This window comes from Mus musculus, chromosome 1 (genome assembly GCF_000001635.26).
Source record: "Mus musculus strain C57BL/6J chromosome 1, GRCm38.p6 C57BL/6J".
NCBI classification, from domain to species: Eukaryota; Metazoa; Chordata; class Mammalia; order Rodentia; family Muridae; genus Mus; species Mus musculus.
Window position 1 is genome coordinate 58,517,447 of NC_000067.6, and position 20,465 is coordinate 58,537,911.

At 37.5% G+C, this 20,465-nt stretch overlaps 1 protein-coding gene and 1 long non-coding RNA gene across 11 annotated transcripts in view; one reads left to right on the forward strand and one right to left on the reverse strand.

Annotated features, from left to right (window-relative positions):
- The window catches only part of Gm15834, a 38,806-nt gene that overhangs the window by 12,332 nt on the left and 6,009 nt on the right, over nucleotides 1–20,465 (forward strand). For 2 of the 3 annotated variants that reach the window (XR_865442.3, XR_003947830.1), the window contains exons 2-3: nucleotides 2,989–3,302; nucleotides 20,336–20,384. This is a non-coding gene — a long non-coding RNA (predicted gene 15834). Of the gene's footprint in view, nucleotides 1–178; nucleotides 7,352–20,335; nucleotides 20,385–20,465 lie in introns of those variants that run through there. The other variant, XR_865440.3, reaches the window with a different exon arrangement.
- Nucleotides 5,360–20,465, reverse strand: part of Fam126b (family with sequence similarity 126, member B) — a 63,528-nt gene continuing 48,422 nt past the window's right edge. For 2 of the 8 annotated variants that reach the window (XM_006495833.3, XM_006495832.3), the window contains 3 exons: nucleotides 17,944–18,103; nucleotides 17,039–17,206; nucleotides 10,225–12,813 (listed from right to left, as the gene is read on the reverse strand). In XM_006495833.3, coding sequence (XP_006495896.1) covers nucleotides 12,212–12,813; nucleotides 17,039–17,206; nucleotides 17,944–18,103 — 930 coding nt within the window. In that variant the 3' untranslated portion in view covers nucleotides 10,225–12,211. Of the gene's footprint in view, nucleotides 12,814–17,038; nucleotides 17,207–17,943; nucleotides 18,104–20,465 lie in introns of all 8 variants that reach the window. The other 6 variants (NM_172513.3, NM_001310599.1, XM_017319658.2 and 3 more) reach the window with 4 other exon arrangements.

Sequence of the window (20,465 nt, forward strand, 5' to 3'; positions counted from 1 at the left end):
TAAGTCTGAACTTTTATAAATATAAGGTATAAAACTTTACATAAATGTTAAAACAAATTCTTTTTAAAATAAATTATATATTTTAAAATATTTAAATGTTTGATTAAGATAATTAGACTTTATCCATCTTATGAAATACTGCCTCAGTATCCACCATAAATTTGCTTCCTGTCTGCAGCAACCTGGCCACAAAATTCTGGAACAACTCAATCTGGACCCTGCCCAATTCCAGAAAAATCCTCCGTCTGCCTCTCTGTAGAAGATAAGTTTATACCAGGCTTTCTTAGTTTAACCTAATCATTAACTTGTGCATAAACAGGTGGGTCAAAATTTAATTGTTGAGCAGTCTCGTGGTACTCTCCCTTTCCTGCTAACATCTCAAACATAATATGTATCTCTTATGTTCGATTGATCTCAGCAGTACTTTGACACTGCTCAGCAAATTCTGACTTCCATAATAAAGAAAATCTCCTGACAACTAGGCCCTTACCAATTGTTTCCAGTCCCAAGGAGGGAGGGCCTCTGTGAACAATGGCTCAAGCATAGCCAGAGTACATGGGGCTGTTGGCCCATAATGTGCATAAGCAGACTCTAATTCCTTAACAGTTTAAACAGAAGAGGTTGATAAACTCTGACTATTGCCTTGAGGACTGACCTGTTCTATAACTGGAAATGTAAAATGAAATCCCTGGACATTCTCTCTTCTCTTACTTAGCAGCCTCTTTCAAGATCACTTACTTGTAAGGGAAATAAAAGCCTCTGTGAAGGCTATCTCCCAGATGGCTTTCTCATTAACTGCTACAACTGGAGGCTCTGCCTCCATCTCTGGAGGAGGGTCCGGTCCAGCTCCAACACTTGGGGTTTTACTGGCTCTCAGCTTAGTAATCCATCTGATGGTCCCAAGATCTCCCCTTGAGCTTGTTGAGCCTGTAAGTTTTGCATTTGCACAGATAGTGAAGTAAAAGCAGTTAGCAGCTGTTGTATCTTCTCTGTAACTAACCTGTCCTTGGAAAGAACTTCAATTCTTCCGTGGCAGCAAGCAGCAAAGAATTCGACTATGATACCTAGCAGTTTCCTCTTGCAGCTGCTCGTCTTTCCCGAATCTAGGATCTCCCTGTTCCTTTCTCCAACATTAACAGAACATTGAGCCCCTTGCCTTGAACTTCAAGTGTATCCCCTCTTTTTATTCCAAATGTAAGCCGGCCAGGAAATCTGCCAGCAGACTCTGACCTACCTTGACTCTGCCTGACAGGCAGGTGTTCACAGAAGCAGGCAAAAATGGCTCCTGACAATGGATGGGAATTAGGAAAACACTGAAACCTGGGGCTCTGAATTTATGATAAAGATAGATTGGGCAGGAGGGCCTATGACAGACTCTTTACAATCAAATTAGATAAGCAAATACCTACACAATTTGCACCTATAACTCTATAGCTCTAGGCCATAATAACATACTGGCACCCCCTCTGCCGTGCAAACAATCCAATCCCCTGAAACCACCACAAGGCATGGATGGGCAAGCCCATGTCCAAACCTCCTACAGAGACATAGACCCTGTCCTATTACATCTTCTTGAAGCCACCTGCCAAGTGCGTAATCAGTCTCCCACAGATCTGAGGACTCTTGACTATGCTTGAATGCCTCTTTTCTCCACCCCACCCCCATATTATTATCTAAGGGTCAATGGTTCACCAAAGAATGATACTCTGGACTCAAACAGTATGTAAATACAGTACTTTATTCTGCAGAAGTCCAGCATGCTGGGGTCTCCCATTACCAAGATAGAGAGATCCCAAAGTGAGCTTTCAGGCTCAATTTAAAGCACATTAGGGAAATTATGGAATAGGTGACCTCTATCTTAATCTGTTGAGTCCATCTCAAAGGAAATTCCAGAACTATGGAGTCATGGGGCTGGAAACTGTTGCTGGAGAAGTCTGGAAACTTGCTGAGGAAGTCTGGAAACTGCGGCTGGCCCTTGCCTTAGGCCAGGTGGCAGGGCAGCTTCTGACTAGCTACCTGAAACCTGTAGTTTTTGTTGTTGTTGTTTTCAGTAACTGACTTGCCTGAGCTTGCCTGGACTTGTCCATTTCTTGGAAACAGAGATTTAGGCCTAGTCTCCTTAACTGCCAATTTGAAGCCTATCCCATCCCTCTCAATGATGGAATAGCCCTTACTTCTTCTGTAACAGAATGTCATGAACCTAAGTATTGCAGATGGCAGCAAGAGGGTTCCAGATGAATCACTCTGGGGACAGGGTAACTCTGTGCCTCTGAGATACTCCCAGTTATGTGACACCAAAGTATCTTGGACAGGTTCAGGGAACTTGGTTCCTTCTGAGAACATGTGGTGGGTATGTTCTACTGGTCTAACTCCATGTATTCACCCTCGAGTCTTAAATGCCTCCTCTGATTTCTGTGTCCTGGTACAAATCATCCCAAGGATAATGTATTGTCTTAGTCAGGGTTTCTATTCCTGCACAAACATCATAACCAAGAAGCAAGTTGGGGAGGAAAGGGTTTATTTAGTTTACACTTCCACACTGCTGTTCATCACCAAAGGAAGTCAGGACTGGAACTCAAGCAGATCAGGAAGCAGGAGCTGATGCAGATGCCATGGAGGGATGTTACTTACAGGCTTGCTTCCCCTGGCTTGCTCAGCTTGCTTTCTTATAGAACCCAAGACTACCAGCCCAGAGATGGCACCACCCACAAGGGACCCTCCTCCCTGGATTGCTAATTGAGAAAATGCCTTACAGCTGGATCTCATGGAGGCATTTCCCTCACCTGAAGCTCCTTTCTCTGTGATAACTCCAGCTTGTGTCGAGTTGACACAAAACCAGCCAGTACATGTATCATTCAGGAGATGTCCAAAATTATTCACTCCTGGGCTTCATAAATGTTTCAAAATTGAACCCATAACTACCATTGTTTTGTCCACCCTCTTGGGTATAGGTATTGCAGGGGCCATAGGCATGTATTTTCATTGCAGGACATAAGAGAAATACATCTGAAACTGAGTTGGAAGCTTCCCCTCTGCTGCCTAGCTTTTACAGGCCTGGAAGGTGCTACACAGGTTGCTGGGGTGAGCTGTCACCAACAGATGCTATTGGCTTCAGCATGCTACTCTCCTGGCCTGGCTGGCACACAAGCTGTGGCTACTGGTGCAACAGTGGCATGACTGATACAGAGGTAACCAACAACTTTCTGATGGTATTTGTGCCAGTTCCATGGAAGAAAACTCACATCCTGACAGTGAACCTGGTCAAAAGCTTGTGGCTCGAGAGGTTTGCAGGGCTATGTGAGGTAAGGTCTTTTTATTCTGCTAAATGTGCATAATCTGTCAAATTGCCTTCTAAATGTTTTTAAGCTCAGAGATTAGTGAGTGCTCGTGTGCTTTGATCAAAGCAGTTTTTCTTTGCAGTAGGCAGTATTTATTACAGATACTTAGAACTGAACTGCTAAGAAAAATGATTTGAATCATCAGCCACAAATGATTATCATAGCACCTTCCAATGACTGTGACATCCTCTATGCTTTGCAACCAAAGTATATGGTATTTTTAGGAACAGTGTCTTGCCCTCTAGTTCTTCTATCAAAGCAGAAACCATTGCCTATGTTGTTTTGGGGCCTCAGAGATAAAAACAAACAAACAAACAAACAAACAAAAAACAAAATTTCAAAGGTCAGCAGATTGGCATGAAGCTAGATTTTCCCTTCCAAGGGTCAGAAAATAAGAGGACTTGAGTAAATTATTATTTCCCTCCATATTTGTTTAACATCCATTACTAATTAATATATATATTTTCTGTAGTTTTTCTAGATGCTCATTTCTAGTTTTAGTCCAGTAAGGTCAAATAGGTTACATACATTTTACTATGGTTGATTTTAGAGAAAGTCTCATGGATTACTGGGAATATGTATTCCATGCTGTTGAACAGAATATTCTGGGTATCTGTTATGTACGTTTGATCTAAGATGTTTCTTTGACAACTCTTTGTCTGGATGGCCTTGCCACTGTTGAGAATTGGATAATAGTTATCCACTATTATTTTTTTTAAAGGTGAAGTGTTTGTGAAATGCTTCCTTCTTGGCATGGCCTGGCCATTGTACTCTTGGCCTCGGAGCTGTGACCACCTATACATCAAGACTAGACTAGTCAACATATAAGGAAGGGATGAGGGACTCAGCAGGCTCTCCCCCCCCCCCCACATCTATCTACAGGCAATTAGTGGTTGCAAGGGAAGAGTTCACAAGTCCCCAACCCCCCTCGGCATTTTATTGCCAGTTACAGCTTCTGAGGAGTCTTACGTTTGCAGTATAAGCATAAAGACCCCAGAGCACACATAAAAAAATGGCCAACTATGGCTTTATTCTTAGTAGCCCAGGCTGGCCTTAAACTCAACTCATGATCTTCCTGTACACTTGTTGTTCTGGTATTGTGGAGGCAGAGACTGGAGGATTCCTGGGACTTCTGGCCAGCCAACCTAGTTTTAACTGCTGAGCATCAGGCCATTGACACTTGTCTCAAAGAGGCTGTCATTCTCTAGGATGGAATCCCAGGTTTTCTTCTGGCCTCTGCACACACATGAACCCTGCCACTCACAGATGCATTAAAAAGAAATCAGCAGTGCTGGGGTACAGGAGAGAGGAGAATTTTCAAAAGAAAATTCTGAGCCTTCTCATTAATAAAGCTGGCTCCTCTGTAAACAAGCATTTGGCTGCTTTAGTGTTAAATGTGTGTCCCGACAATTAGCATACCAAAATGTAGATCTGTTCTATATATTTTATGAATCAATTTCACTTACACTTTTATAATTATAAAATTCACTTATTCATTGCATGTGTGGAGGTCACAGGAAACCTTGTGGAGTTGTTCTCCTTACATCATGCAGGTCCCAGGGGTTAGGGTCATCAGGCTTAGACACAAACATCTTTGCCAGATAATACTTCTTAAGGGCCTAGTCCTCTTTTGAAACACATTTTCTCATTCTGTTAGCCCAGGATGACTACAGCAATCCTCCTGCCTTAGCCTCCGAGTGCTGGGATTACAGCTGTGTACCATCACAGCAGAGTTTTTGGTCTTTGTGTTATTTCCTGGTGTCATATAAGTTTAATGTAATGTAAACGTCCAGATATACCTAGGAAGGTGTGATGGTGGGAGGCAGACACAGCTGGATCTCTAGGAGTTATATGCTAGCCTTGTCTACATGGCAAGTTCTAGGCCAGCCAGGGTTACTCAGTGAGATTCTGCTTCAAAATGAAATAAAAACAGACACATAAGTAAAATCACATTTGAAAATACAATGAAAGGACTATGGTAGAGTATAAAACTAAGGTAAGATACAATCAACTCAGGGAAATCCAGTTAAAAGCCAAATAAAGCTGTATTTTTATACTGTACAAAAGAAATTTTACATTCTTAATGTAGCTAGATACATCAAGGGGGGAATGACACATCCCTCAGGAGACACAATATTTAACATCTGAGATGTTTTATTTCTGCATTGCAGACGGATACTAAATTTTATACATCTTTATTTACAATAAATTAAAATATTTTTCATCTCTGGCAGATATTTACAAGTTCAACAGTGACACATTTCACATTTCAACAATCAACAGCATCGATCCATTCAATAAGACAAGATAATGGCTCACATGCACCAGTACATAAGATCTTAAATGTGCATTTTGGTTTTTTTTTTCTTCAGCTCTGAAACAAACAAAAAAAGATTTTTCACTAGTCCTAAGTTGAAAGACATCTCTTAATAAAGATCATACTTCTTATATGCCTACCCATAATGTTCACCAGCAGAATCCTCTCAATACTTGGGAAGTTTATACCAAGCTATAAATTGATACAGGTTAACAATAACAATAGGCTGATCAAATATATCTGTCCTTTTACAGAAACAAATAATGAAAATGGGATGTTCTGTTTGCCTGTTACAGAAATCACAGTACATAAAGCCAAGGTAGTAAAATCTGTACACTGCTAAAACAGTTTCATCTAATCAGTTTTAAACTGAATGTTAGCCAGCCTAGTTTTTAGAACCAAAAAGATTCAGTGTAAAAAAACATGATAAACCTCATACTAATATTTTTAACATCAAATGGAATATTATCTTTGCACTGTATTCAGATAATAAAATTAAAAGTAATACAAACCATTATCAGTCATTATTTGAAGGCCAATCTTCTCTTCCCAAGAACAATACATTTTTTGTTTGTTGTTTTGAGACAGGGTCTCACTGTGTAGCCTTGGCAGTCCTGGAACTCACTCTATAGACCAGCCTGGCCTTGAACTCAGAGATCTGCCTCCCTCTGCCTCTGAGTGCTGGGATTAAAGGCATGTACTACCACACCACTTAAATATTTATTAACTATAATGTGGTATTAAAAAATTAAAGAACGTGTTTAAAATAGCAGTTAAAAAAACAACTATAAATCGTTATTTAAGAAATCATTAGACAGCTTAAACACTGTAGATCTTTTTGGCCTACATATTTCAGAAGCAGTTATTTTATCTTCTTTTAACCCAACCATGTTTTAATGCAAAGACAAAAAGCAGTCAAGAGTGAACACAGACATAAATGTAAACTAACCTAACCATATCAGTATAGCTAGTATTATACTAGAAATAGATGACACTGTCCATTGAAGGGTACCTTTCAATAATTTTTCCTATAATTTTACCTAAACAACCCATAATATACAATATACCAACTTCAGGAGTTTCCCCCATTTATTCCAATACTGATATGCAAAATCCTTAACTTTAATAAAAATATGTCATAAGGAATAAAATTAAGACTTATTCTTTAATTGGTACTCTCAGTTGAGTACTGACATCTTATTGATGTAGGGAAAAATAGGATATTATCTATTTACTGTATATGTTTTCTAGTTCACATAATGTATTAATATTTGTTTCTTTCAGGGTTAGAAAGAAGTCACTACATTAAAGGGGGGTACATTCCTTAATAGATGCCTTAAAAATGATTTGTCAGCAGAAACATTTTCTTTGGTAAATTTTGTAAATTGATGAAGACGTAAGATGTTTTCTGATATGAGTGACACTGAGCTGTTTACACCAAAATACAGCAACTGCATAGCAAACTTGCAGATGGGGCAGATTATCTGATTAAGTTCATTTTTCTTTGTCAATGAAAAGACCTTCTACTTCCAGATACACAAGTTTTAAAAAAAAGTTGACTTATACCTTAAAATACACCTAATTCTACCTTTTTTTTTTTTTTTTGGTAAAACCATATTAAATGTAGTAGTATAATTACTATCAGACATACGACTATGCCTTAATTTGTAAACATTAAGAACCCATCTTCTCAAAATTCAGAAGCAAAACACAGAAACTCTCCTATGCTATTCCGCCAGTTACCTCACACGACCCGACATTTCTGTGAGACTGTGTCCTGAATTATTTGGTCTTGGATTTTATTTTTCATAGGACAAATGGCTAACATTACAAAAATACTGGAGGAAAAAAGAGAAATGTTGTCATTATGTTGTCAGGATTAAACGAGATGCATCTACAAGGACAAGAGGCTGGGCTGTGCCTCCTATGTAGTAGTTTCATACCAGTGTGATGCATCCATTAGATTCACACACTATAAACAATACTAGAATTTGGCTCATCTCCTTTGCATGGAAAATTGTACTAACCTGATGACTCATTATTTTATTTTTACACTATATTCCATGTTTATATAATCTGGTAAATATTCTATTTTTAAGAGGTTAAGCTGCCAGTAGCTAGTTTTCAGTCACTTATTTTTGGAAACCACTTTAAGGAAATTAGAAGTATTATAGTAAGTATCTCACAACTTGGTGGTGAAGCAACGGCAGTGGTCATTTTGCTTGAGAGAGAAAAGCCTCCTGTTTTAATGCTTGATATAACCACAGTGCAGAAAAGTTGCTCTACGTTCTAATGTTGTAGAATTTCTGACCACTAGCATGACATATTAATCTCTTTAAATTGAAAAACTATGTCATTGGAATACTAAACTTTTTCATTAAATTAAAAAGAAAAACCTTACTTTATAATGTAATTCAAGTTCAGAAATGGAGTGGTCCCACTTGCCAGTGTTTATACAGTATGTTACCCTACCCATAAAGACAGAAACTAGTATTTTTATTTATAAATAAACATACAGTGGATTAAATGAGACACTGATTGTCAACAACTTAAGTACTAAACAATGGACCCAAAGAAGCCTCCTAAGTGAGGTAGGAAAAACGCACCACTGCATTAAGGTATTCACAAAAGCAGTGCAGACAAATGCAACGGAATGTAAAAGCTACTAAATGGAATCGAGACTACCAGCTGGAGATACTGAGCTTATGTAGCTAAGACTACCACACTTGAGTTGTTTTTATCTGGTCTATATGTGATAAATGACCCAGAGACCACTGTGCATGGATTCAAAGTTTCACACTCACTATTCTTCTTTTTCAGTAACGTAGAGGAATATTGCTCTTATCTACTCTAAGCCGAGTAAGGAACAATTTCTCTCTAGATGAAAAATGAATGGAATTGAGTTTATCTTTACTCTGCAATCTTCTACAGTGTACCTTTGATGACTGAAAACTGGCTGATTAAAGATCACTTTCAAATAGTTAGAAACACTGATCAAGGAAATTTCATTGGGTTTATTTTGCATCTAAACAAATCCCCCAAAATACAAATAACATGGCAGCATATAACTGTTATGTGGTAGAAAATTCACAAGGCATAAATTAGAAAAGAATAATGTGCTATACAGACACCTACATTTTGAACACATCCCCATCTGTATTAATTATTTTACTTTTTTTTTCCTTCTGGAATTAATACTTTTCTTAATGTGTTCACCAGCTACTAGACCAGAAACATAAAGAAATAGCAGAAATGGAAGTGTTTCATATCACATTTACTAAAGTATGGATAACCAGAGGCAATGAGGCATCAATATGCACGTGACTAGAGACAAGGTTTGATTATGGCCCTGCTTCTTAGTCATGGGCCTTATTTCACATCCTCCTTTGAGCCTCAGTGTCCTGAGGATGCAATGTGTGTGTATGGCAGAGAGAAGAGCCAAATTATCTCTAGGGTCTCTTCTAGCACAGAAACCTGATCTGCAACAAACAGGCACAGCACAGTGGGCTGCGAAAAAAGGGGCATTGGCAAAGGACCAAGATTTTAAATGACAACTCTTCCCTCCCTAGCTTGTAAGTTAACTTTTTACTTTATATTTTAGCTTTCTTACCAGTAAAACTAACTGAAAGTCATATAGAAAAACTCCTAAAACCTTCAGATACTGTAGTCCTTAATCTAACCTAGTACAGATGGCATCAATATAAGACAAATATTTTCCCCTAAATGCTTTTTTTCTACTAGTGCGATGAAGCTTCATGAAAGCTGAGAAATATTAAAGGGAAGTTATTAAAGGTTAAATTATGGACATTTCTAACTTTCTATGACATTTTTAACAGCTGCTGTATAACTGAACAAAAACCATTTTAAATTCAATGATGGTAACATAAAGTGGTTGAAATGATCATTAGAAAACTTGGTAGTTTGTCTAATTTTAATTCATTTCATTTTAACTGTTATCTTACACAGAAAATGTATTCTAAGACCCTTGCTATAAAGTGTAAATGAAGAACTTGTTCATTGAGACCAAATTATAGCCCAAAGAATATGAAGCAAATGTTTCAGGATTGTGAAATATTACTTGGGATGTATATACAAAGTCTACACATGCCAACAAAAAGATGAAAAAAACCTTTTTTTTTTTTTTTTTTTCTTTTCTGAGACAGGCCTTCTCTGTGTAGCCCTGGCTGTCCTAGAACTCCATCTGTAGACCAGGCCAGCCTTGAACTCAGAGATTCACCTGCTTCTGCCTCTGGAGTGCTGGGATTCAAGGTGTATGCCACCATTCCTGATTCTTAAACCAACTCTTCAGTTATGATGTTTCTAATCAAAAGATTTTTTCTCATATTTACAACAGTTTATGCTATACTTTCAAGTTATTTGGTATTCTCTTGTGCTTTATTTAAAATGCTTGGTTTAAATGCCAGTCTGTTACATGTGCGCCTGTGAGCTCCAGCATGAAGTAGGCGTGCTTTGCCATCTAAGACTGATACCTTCCTTATGCACCACAAAGCCTCTCTGTTCAGTAGGTTACAAAAACATTTTATTTTACTATTTTACAATTCTTTTTTCTTTTAAGTTTACTTGATATCTCTTAGTTAAATTAGTAGAAATAGGGCTAAAATGTGTCTGTGATAAATGGATACACATATCATACGCATATTATAAACAATCAATAGATCACATTTCAGCTTTTAGTTTTACTCCAAAGTTTGGCAATGATGTGGATAATAGCTGAGGTTCTAGTTCCCTATTTGCTGGGAGCTGAAAAATGTTATAAACTATCAAATCTAATTAAGGATTATTCTAACACAATGCAGACAGACAGATGGACAGATAGACAACTCCTCCAAAAATGGTGGTTTATGTATGAAAAAAAAAAGAGAGGCGTTTTCCTGGCTATTTAATTTATCAAATTTTACGGTAAATAGAGATAAAACAACTTTGTCAATTAAGAGGACACTTGCTTCCTATATAGGCAGTGTAATTTTCATTCACAATACATAAAATGTCTACATGTACAAGGGTGTGTGTAACTGATGTTCTTGAGATGGGTAATTCATAGCAATTGAAGTCACACAATACTGATTTTTAAAATCCTAATATATTCCCTTCTTTTTCAAACAAAGCCTGAGACCCAGAAGAGATTATAAGAAAGTCTTATCCAACCAAATCACAACAAAAATCCTTTAAACTAATAATGCATTTTTGTAGCCTCTTAGCAGTTACCAAATGCTACTCATTTACATTCAACATCTAGTTTACTGGCATGATTTCAACGTTTTATAAAAACGAGAAACTTTGCAGATAATCAGAAGATACACAAACTGCAATAAACACAAAGGCAGTGTGGTCCTTGTAGAGCAATCAAGTCAGTACCCTCTGGTAGAAATGTTCTATACAAATGTGTCACATAGAAGCATCAGTGTTTTCAACCAATCACCTGTCCCTGATGTGTTTCCTTGGAGTATATGATCTCAGGACTTTAGGTTTCTGTATCCCATATCTGACTGAATCTAGGTACATCTAGGAAGCAGCTGAAAGGGTTTCTCTAGTCTGATATCTCAGAGAGTGGACTGAGAAATCCCTCTCTTTACCTGAAGACGTACAGTGTCTACTTCAGTCATCACCAACTCACAAAGGAAAGGAAGAAAGAAAACAATTATAACTTCACCTCATTTACAATCTCACACAAACTAAACAAACAACACCCTTCCCCCAACAAAGCCCCAGCACCATAATATCAATCATTCCTGGGAAATAGAACACGCCCCTTTGAGTCTCTGATTTGTTAGTTCAAACTTTAAGGGCAGAAATGTCCTTAAGTCCTTGTGGGAGGAGGGAAGACCTGTTGTTAATGACTAGAGAGCCATTGAGAAAGTGCATTATCAATCACACAATCAACTTAGAGCCCTACCCTCCAATGGAGGTGGTCACAAATTGATTTAAATGCCTCAATAATTAAACATTTGTGTCCTTGGGATAAAGTAAGGGGGGCAGTTAGCCTCATTTTAATAAAAAAATTGCAGTAGTCTACCACTTTCCCCCATGCTTCCCAAGAATATAAAATTGCACAGGCTCAGAGAAGCCCAAAGTCATAGCAGAATCTCTGAGGCACTCCTGGTTAGAGAGAAAACATATGATCCAGTTATCTTCATAGTTCATAGATTATGTGAACAAACCCGTTTTGTTTTTAAACAAAAGCCAAAGAATCATTTCATAGGGATCTTATACACCATTTCCTCGACATCTCCTCAGTCTCACAGTGTTGAAATGGGACCGATCAGCCTACGATGGATTGCACATCACCCAAGGAGAAAGGAAGGCATGGAAAAGGCAAACGTTTTACACTGCTTCACAAACACATTTAAGGGAATAGGTAGAGAGGTTAAAAGAAAGGAAAGGAAAACCTTATTGCTGTTTCCATACAAAATACAGTATGAGATACCTAAGCTAAGTCAAATCTGATGACAGTGACATCTTTTCACAATGCGGGATGACGTGTCTTGCACAATGAAATGTTCAGTGTAGAAGGTTAGCAGAACAAGGGGCATCAGAACTACACCTGGGATATTAGCTGCATATTGAAACTTGGGGATCGAGACTGCTTGGTTAAGGGGGCTCCTGGGCTGAGGAGCTCTTTACCTTCACCAGCGTGACCTAGCCGGTCTTCTTGTAGACTGATAGTTGAATATCGATTAGCATTTGTAGCTGCTAGATTAGTAACTCCCTCAGTGCCAACCCCAATGCTGGTACTTGCTTGACCGCCATTTACATAGTCAAAAGATTTACTTGAGGAAGCACTGGCTGTCCGGATTAGACTCAGACTATTGGTTTTTGGCACCACCTGGCCTGCAGGCAGGCTCAAGTGTTTCTTCATCGGTGTCAGCTCAACTGAATCTATGCTGAGATCTGCTTGTTGTTGTACAAACTGCTTTCCAACTACTGAATCTCGAGGGCTCTCATTGGATTTGATGGCTAATGCTGTTTCTTTGTCTTTGGCGGAACGCCCAGTTGCTACTTTCCGCAAGCTTCCCCGCTGAGAAGAGGAGGGTGGTTTGGTCCCATGTGGTTGGCTGCTAAGAGAAGCCCCTGATGAAAATCCTTCATCTGCATCATTCATGTTTAAGGACTCCTCTCCGCCATTTAGACCCTCAGCACCTAAAAAATAAATCAGACAGATTATAGCTACATTAAATAAAAAAGCAGCTGTGAATACGCTGACCTAATCTCATGTTAAATGTTTGCTATGATCTCAGTACTTTAATTTAGGGGAATAAACCTCTACACAGAATTCTAACACACTATTCCTTGCTTTCACCTGGCTTTATTTGCCCTGGTTTTGTAAAAACTGTCCACAAATATTAACTAGTAAACTATCAACATCTAAGGCATAAAAAACTAAAATATAATACTTTAAAACCACACTATATCCATTGAAAGTCACCATATCTATGTATTTTAAACAAAACCCCTTCCTCGTTTTTCTTTAACCTATTATACAAAACATATTGTATAAAGGGGTTCTCTTCTAATCTCAGTTACCCAGAATTACACCAAGTCATTTAGGCCTACAGGCCAGACCCTTTTTAAATTATAAAGAAGTGCATTATCTATTTGACAGCTAACTGCATTTATATAGCTTTGCACTATATTTCTTTTTAACATCTACCAAATTTGCCAACAACTGCCTAATAACTTCACAACCACATTCTGTCTTATGGACACAGCCTTCACATACATTTCCGTGATATTTGTACTGACTGTGAGGCAGCAAAGGTAGGTGTCTATACTCCATATCTCTAACAGTTCTGTCCTTAGTAGGAGACAGAAGCACTGCACACTGCAGTGCATCTCACACAGGAACTGCACTTAGTCAAAGGACCTTCTCATCTCGAGCTTTTGTGGGATGAGAATCACATGATACAATGAGCTTGCAGTTTCCAGACAGCCCAATTCTCTTACTGAAAAGTGTGATCAAACAGTCTCAACATTAATGCTTTCTTCTTTCAAAAACTGAAAATACTTTTCCCAGAATGAAAGAAAGAAAGAATCTATAAAACAGATATTAACGTGATAGTTAAGGTAAAATGTTAGAGAACAATGTAAATACTAATTTGAGATACAGGTTACCTAATAAAAATGTACATATTTAAACACAATCTTTTACTTAACATAGCACCTGAAAAGTAAAAATATTTCTTAGCAATATTTCTTCACATGGATTAGTTATTTTACTTCTAAAAAAGAATCAAATTAGGCTATTCTTAAAGCAAAAGGCAACTTGTTACATATACATATAAATGTAAATATCTACAGCAATTTAATATTTAATCATCATGCAAAGCCATGTGGAAATATATTTACTAAAAATAATAGCAACTGACACTACTTCTCTCAATCCCGTCAAAAGAACTGAGTATTTGTACCTTGAACATAAACATTTTAGATCATATTCATTTACCTCTTAATAATTGACCTATAATTAGTATAAAGATTCAAAATATTCAGAAATATTTGTATGAAATGGGTTCATCTAAGTAGTTAGGACAGGAGACCGAGAGACTTAGTGCTAGCTTTGAGTGCTGCTTCATGCACAGCTGATGCCAAGCAGTATGGCCATAGACGGTGATAACATAAAAAGCCACCATGCAAGAGAATCTACTGCTACTGTATATACTGAAATGTTGTTTCAATGTAATGAACGATGATTACACAGAAATCACAGGCACTATCTTAAAGCTTAGAGTCTTTCTTTAATTTAAAACTCTAACAAGCAGGCGCACTTGGAGTTTTATGAGTGTTACTGCGTGTCTGCTGTATGTGTAGAGGGCAGAGGACAATTTCGTGGAATTGGTTTTCTTTATCCACCTTCACTTGGGTTCAGATCACCAGGCTTGCAGGGCAAGCACCGTTAATAACTGAACAATTTTATCTGCCCTAATAAATACATTTTTATTATTAAACTATTTAAAAACATTATTACAAACTTGTTTTATTTTAAAATAAGTTATATATGTAATATAAAAGTTCCAGCATTCTTGAGAATTACCAAAATTCTTGTACATTTTAATCAATTTCTTTTTCTCTGTCTTAAAAACCCTCAAAGAAAGCCAGGTGTGGTGATGCACACTCTTAATCCTAGCAAAAAGGTAGAAGCAGGAAGATCTCTCTGAGTTTAAGGCCAGCCTGGTCTGCAGAGTAAGTTCTAGGACAGCCAGGGCTACACAGAGAAACCCTGACTCAAAAAATAAATAAATAAATAAAAACAAAAAACCACCATCACCTCCAAAACCAAAACAAATTAACAACAAAAAACCCAGGAAGTGAAAATGCAATTGAGTCTCAAAACATATTTCCTTTTATAGTTTTTCTGTAGGTGACAACATCCATGACTCAAAGACTGAAAGGGATTTATTTCATTGACTTTTTTGTTAATAGTTGATTTTCCCATAAATTTTGCATCTACTAATACTTATTTTAAACCATGATTAATTTAGGATAAAAGATAAACCAGTTTTTTAATATTATTTTATTTTTTTTGAGACAGGGTCTCACTATGTAGCTCTGACTACTCTGGAACTTACTATGTAGACCAGGCTGGCCCTAAGCTCAGAGACTGTCTCTGTCTCCTGAGTGATAAAATTAAAGGCTTGTACTATCACACCTAGCTTCAAACACACTAAAGAAATGTATTGATTTTCCTTAAAATCTACCCCAAACTAACAGTTTAACACTAACAGGAAACTCAATAGAAGTAAAACAGATATTCAAGAGGAATTACTACTTGAGTTTTGTTTTCAAAGTATAGGAATGATGAATTAAAAGCAATGCTTCAGCCAGTGTCATTCTTGTAAGAGTTTCATCAACTGCTAATATATGGCATTACTTTTAGTGCAAATACTTGCAACATACTAACAATCATTATATATAATCATCAAATGGGTTTACTTAGTTATCAAGAATGAGAAATAGACTGTTGTTCAGTTTGGATCCACTTGGGTTCCAAATCTATTCATTTTCTCAATTTCCTCCTTTCCTTCCTTCCCTCCTTCTCTCCCTTCCTTCCTTCCTTCCTTCCTTCCTTCCTTCCTTCCTTCCTTCCTTCCTTCCTCCCTTCCTTCCTTTTCTTGCATTTAAACAAGATGCATCTAATTGCTAGGGGTAAGATAAAAAGAGATACAAAAGGACAAAAGGGAAGGGCACATCTTCCACAGCCGCATCAAGAAGGATCTCTAAAACAGTATCAACTTTGGGGTCATTAGGTCATGCACATGCAATACTGTTAAAGTAAAGTCAATTTGGTCAAATAGGTGAGGAACTGAGGGTACACTTAGATTCTTACTGAGCATGCTCAAATTTCTAATACACCGAAGAGAAAGATACTTCCTTAAAATAGAAGGTAAATATTTTATATGTTTGATCTTTAAAATAAACAGAAATTATTGATCTCTTTTAAAGCTACTTACAGGTTTATTAGGATAAAGTTTTATAGTGGTACTCCAGGGCAATATAAACTAAACATTGAAACCATTTGGCTACAGTTCTCTTTTCCACAAAGCTCGCTCATATGACATTTCGTACAAAGCAGCAGGCTAATACCTTCCCGTCAGAGAGATGTGTTCTTTTTTACAGGTAGTGATGGAGCACAGAATTCTTATGTGCAAATAATTACATTGTAGAAACAAGGATATTGATTTGTAACACATTTCACTTCCATCTGGGAGCTTTAACCACTGTGTGTGTGTGTGTGTGTGTGTGTGTAAAAGTAAAGTGTAGTATGCTCAGGATAACACATTTACAGAGAAAAGATGTCAGTAATTTAACTTAATTAACACAACTTAATCCAGCTGATGAGAAGCCAGTCAATACCTGCATTCTCTGTTAGAGACTGGAAATACTTATTAATTGGAGACCCTAGGAAAACAGATAAGTGCCAGCTCCACTTCAATTTTTTAAATGTGCTTATATTTTAAAATTCTCTTCACAGACTTTTAAAGAATTAATCTTAATTCCGACTAAGAAGGCTCATGACCACTGGGTGCATTTTTTCTAATGTTAAGAGTAAACATGCTCAGTAATGAAAGTTTTGAAGCATTTGCAGACCTTTCCATCCAGGCCCCTGCCTTGTTAGTAGCCATGCCAAGCTGCTGTTTGATGACACAGGGATGCAGACTCCGGGCCAGCACAAATGGCAACTGAAGATTGTACCTAACCTGGTGCTAGGCATATGGGGAGGAGGGCTGCTTTGCAAAGAGGAGCTAGCACACCCAGGGGTAGTGGAGACACACACTAGAATGGAAAGGTGCTCTGCTTGGGGACAGAGAGCCAGGATCCTTCTCCAGCAACTGCCTCACTGACTTCTGCCTCCTCATCTCTGTCCTACCCTCTGTTGTGGCTGCTGCTGAGGTGGGCTCCGGCGAGCCATGCTCAGGGGTCCTGCGCACCAGCACCTCCCCCTCTTGCACACGTTTGATCCCTAGGTCAGTGGAGCCGTGTTGGATCGGGGAGCCAGGAATACTCGAGTCAGCCTCGTTTGAGAAGTCAAAGCCATCTGGGATTCAACATATAAAATTTTAGTACTTTTTGTGCTGCTCTGTTCTTTTCTGAGCATTCTGACCCAGGCAGATAAGAGAATGTATATATGGATATGATATTAACACAAACACTGTCTATATAGTTACATGTGTGTGCACAGCCTGCACACACATAAGGCAGCAGATGAACAATGTGAGGTTTGCAAATGAATGGGACAGAAAAATCAGGATCATTAAAATGACAATTTCTCTTAGGCAAGACAGCTTGACTGCTTATTACCATATGTCGATAAAATATTGCTGGGTTTAGCTCTTAGAATAAAAAAAGGAAATCCAAAAATCCAAAAATGAGAACCAATTCTTTTATGGATAGTTTGTATTATACTATCAGTTGGACCAGGCATATAGTTTTCTCCCACAGTGCTCATACATGCACCTTTTTTCCAGCTAATAGGCTTAAAGCAACTTTCTCCCTGTTTTTATTACTAGTTTTAAAAAAAGACAAATTTTGGCTAAGTCTTATTTTACATTTTATTATTAATTGAACAGTCTAACATCTTCCTAATTTCATAAACATATATATATATTTACATTAAAATAACTAAGCATTATCACATTTCTAGTACCATTTTTAAATGAAAATATTTTACATTAATTCATGAGCATTAATTGCTATCAAGCATTTGTACATTCTATATAAACAGTGGTAAGTTTACTTGAATCCAAAAGTAAACTATAGAAATTTTATACTTACCTTCTCTTCTCCATCTATGACGACGAATTGAAGCTGTTGTAATTGCAGTCCGAGAAATTCTCGGCACTGTTGGAGTGACTTCCACTTTAAGTACTTTCTGGCCTTCTTGTGAAGAGTCAGGTGCATCAAATGGTAATGAATTTTTCATGGCATTTGCCACCTAAAATGATAATATAAGTCTATATAAATTTACGACCAACACAGACTTTTAACCTGTACTATAATACATGTTTCCATTATTATACAACTTCATATGTGTAACTTCGTATAAAAGGACCACTGTGTCAAAGTGTTTATTTTTATTATTATGAATTTTTTCAGTAGGCTTTTCAAATAAAAAATTATTATTAAAATATGAGTTCTATACCCTACTGCATTCTTGAAGTTGTTGAGTTTCAAAAGGAAAGAGCATTCCAAAGAAAAATGTTTAATATTTGTAACCAAGATATAAAACAAGTTAGAATAAGTTCCTGCTTTTTCATATGATAAATAGCAAAAAACTTAATCTGTGATAAAACGGTAACATTTTCCTGCACTCCTGTGTATTATTCATGAGAGATTTTTCCCTAAATACATGCTGGCAGTATGTGTCCTGTGCCTCAAGGAGAAGACTGGGAAACCTGATTGGTAAACAGTTGTTATCTGACTGGTTTGTCTCTCAACCAGTAAGTAGCAATCCAGCAAAGCCACTTTGAGCTAGAGGAAGCTGTTTCAAGGCTTGAGGAATGTAAGCAAGGTTAAGTGTTTACACTAAGCCCTGGCCAGTAATATAGAGGACGCTGGTTTCTCCATTTTGTTTGGAATATAGATCTAGATATGAGAAAAATGCTACATAACAGTAAATTTATCTTGATCTTAAAATTAAAAATGGCACAAATAAATAAAATACCTTTAAAAAAACTATCCCAGGTAGGAAACACATAAACATTTTAAATATCACAGAATCACTACAGAATAACTGGCAGGAAACAAAAGTCAGTCAGGTGTGGAGGCACTCATAGTCACAGCACCTCCAAGACCAAGACAGAATTATAAATTCAAAGCCCGACTAGGAAGCATAAGAAGAAAGGAAAAGAAAGAAGGCAGATGAGAGAGGGCCCACATACAGTGAAACCACCTAAAATTACTAATATTTTGCTATCTCTTTCATATGTAGATTTAAGATACACACATGTTTTCCTAAGCTATTATTTTTTCTTTATTGTAAGTTCTCAAATATACAATTTCATTAAGAAAATACCAAACTTCAATTGTTCTCTGTTTTGAGAACACTTAGACAATTTTTATTTCTTTGCAATTAAAACAACACTGTAGGCCAGGTGGCGGCAGCAGCGCAGGCCTTTACTTCCAGCACTTGGGAGCCACAGGGGTTCCTCTGAGTTCAAGGGCAGCTTGGTTTTACAGAGTGAGTTCCAGAATAGTTAGGGCTACACAGCCTGTCTCAAGAATTCAAAAACAGAAAAATAAAAGTAACAGTAAAGTTAAACTTCTAGTACTTTTAATTTAATTTTATTTGTGTGGGTATTTTGTCTACACACACACACACACACACACACACACACACACACACACACACACACACACGTGCATGCTCACAAGGGCCAGAAGACTGTATCACATCTCCTGGAGCTGGATTTACAGATGGTTGGGAGCCACTATGCTGGGAATCAAATCCAATGTCCTTAGTCACTGAGCCACCTCTTCAGCTCTTTATAATACACTTTTAAGGCCTTAATTTCCATAGACACAAAGCTACATGTGGAATAAAGGATCTAAGAGAATAAGCACTCATTACAAAACTACTTCTGCAAAGGAATGGTTAGAGTCATATTATCATCAAAGCATAACAAATGCTTCATCTTCCCCTAACTTGTCTTTCATACTTTATTACTGCATATCTGTACACATGCATAATATGTATGTGGAGGGCTGTCATTATGCTTAGATGGAGGTCAGAGAACAATTTTAGAGTTGGTTCTCTCCTACCTTTATGTAGGTTCTGGGGATAGACTTCAAGCTGACAGATTTGCACGGCAAATATGACCCCACTGAGTCATACTGCTGGCTCAGCATTTGCATTTGTATTTGATTTAAAAAAAATACTTAGTGTGTGCATGTGAATAAATAGCATGAGTGTGGAGATCATAGGGCAACTTAACATAGGAGTTGAGTTCTCTCCTTCTACCATGAGGGTTCTGGGATTGAACTCAGGCTATCAGACTTGGCAGCAAGTGCCTTTAATCTCAAGCCATCTCACAAGTCTCCCACATGTTGGGAAGTATGAAACCTTTAAAGTTAAGTAAGATTATAAGTGCAATTTTCTTATGTCTACAGAGAATATTTTTCTTTTTGTGTACTGCATATTAATTTTCTTGTTTGTTTTTTGAGACAGGGTTTCTTTGTGTAGTCCTGGCTGTCCTGGAACTTACTCTGTAGACCAGGTGGGCCTCTGTCTTAAGTGTTGGGATTAAAGGCAATAGCTACCATCGCCTGGCTCTAATTTTACTTTATTAAAGGAAATG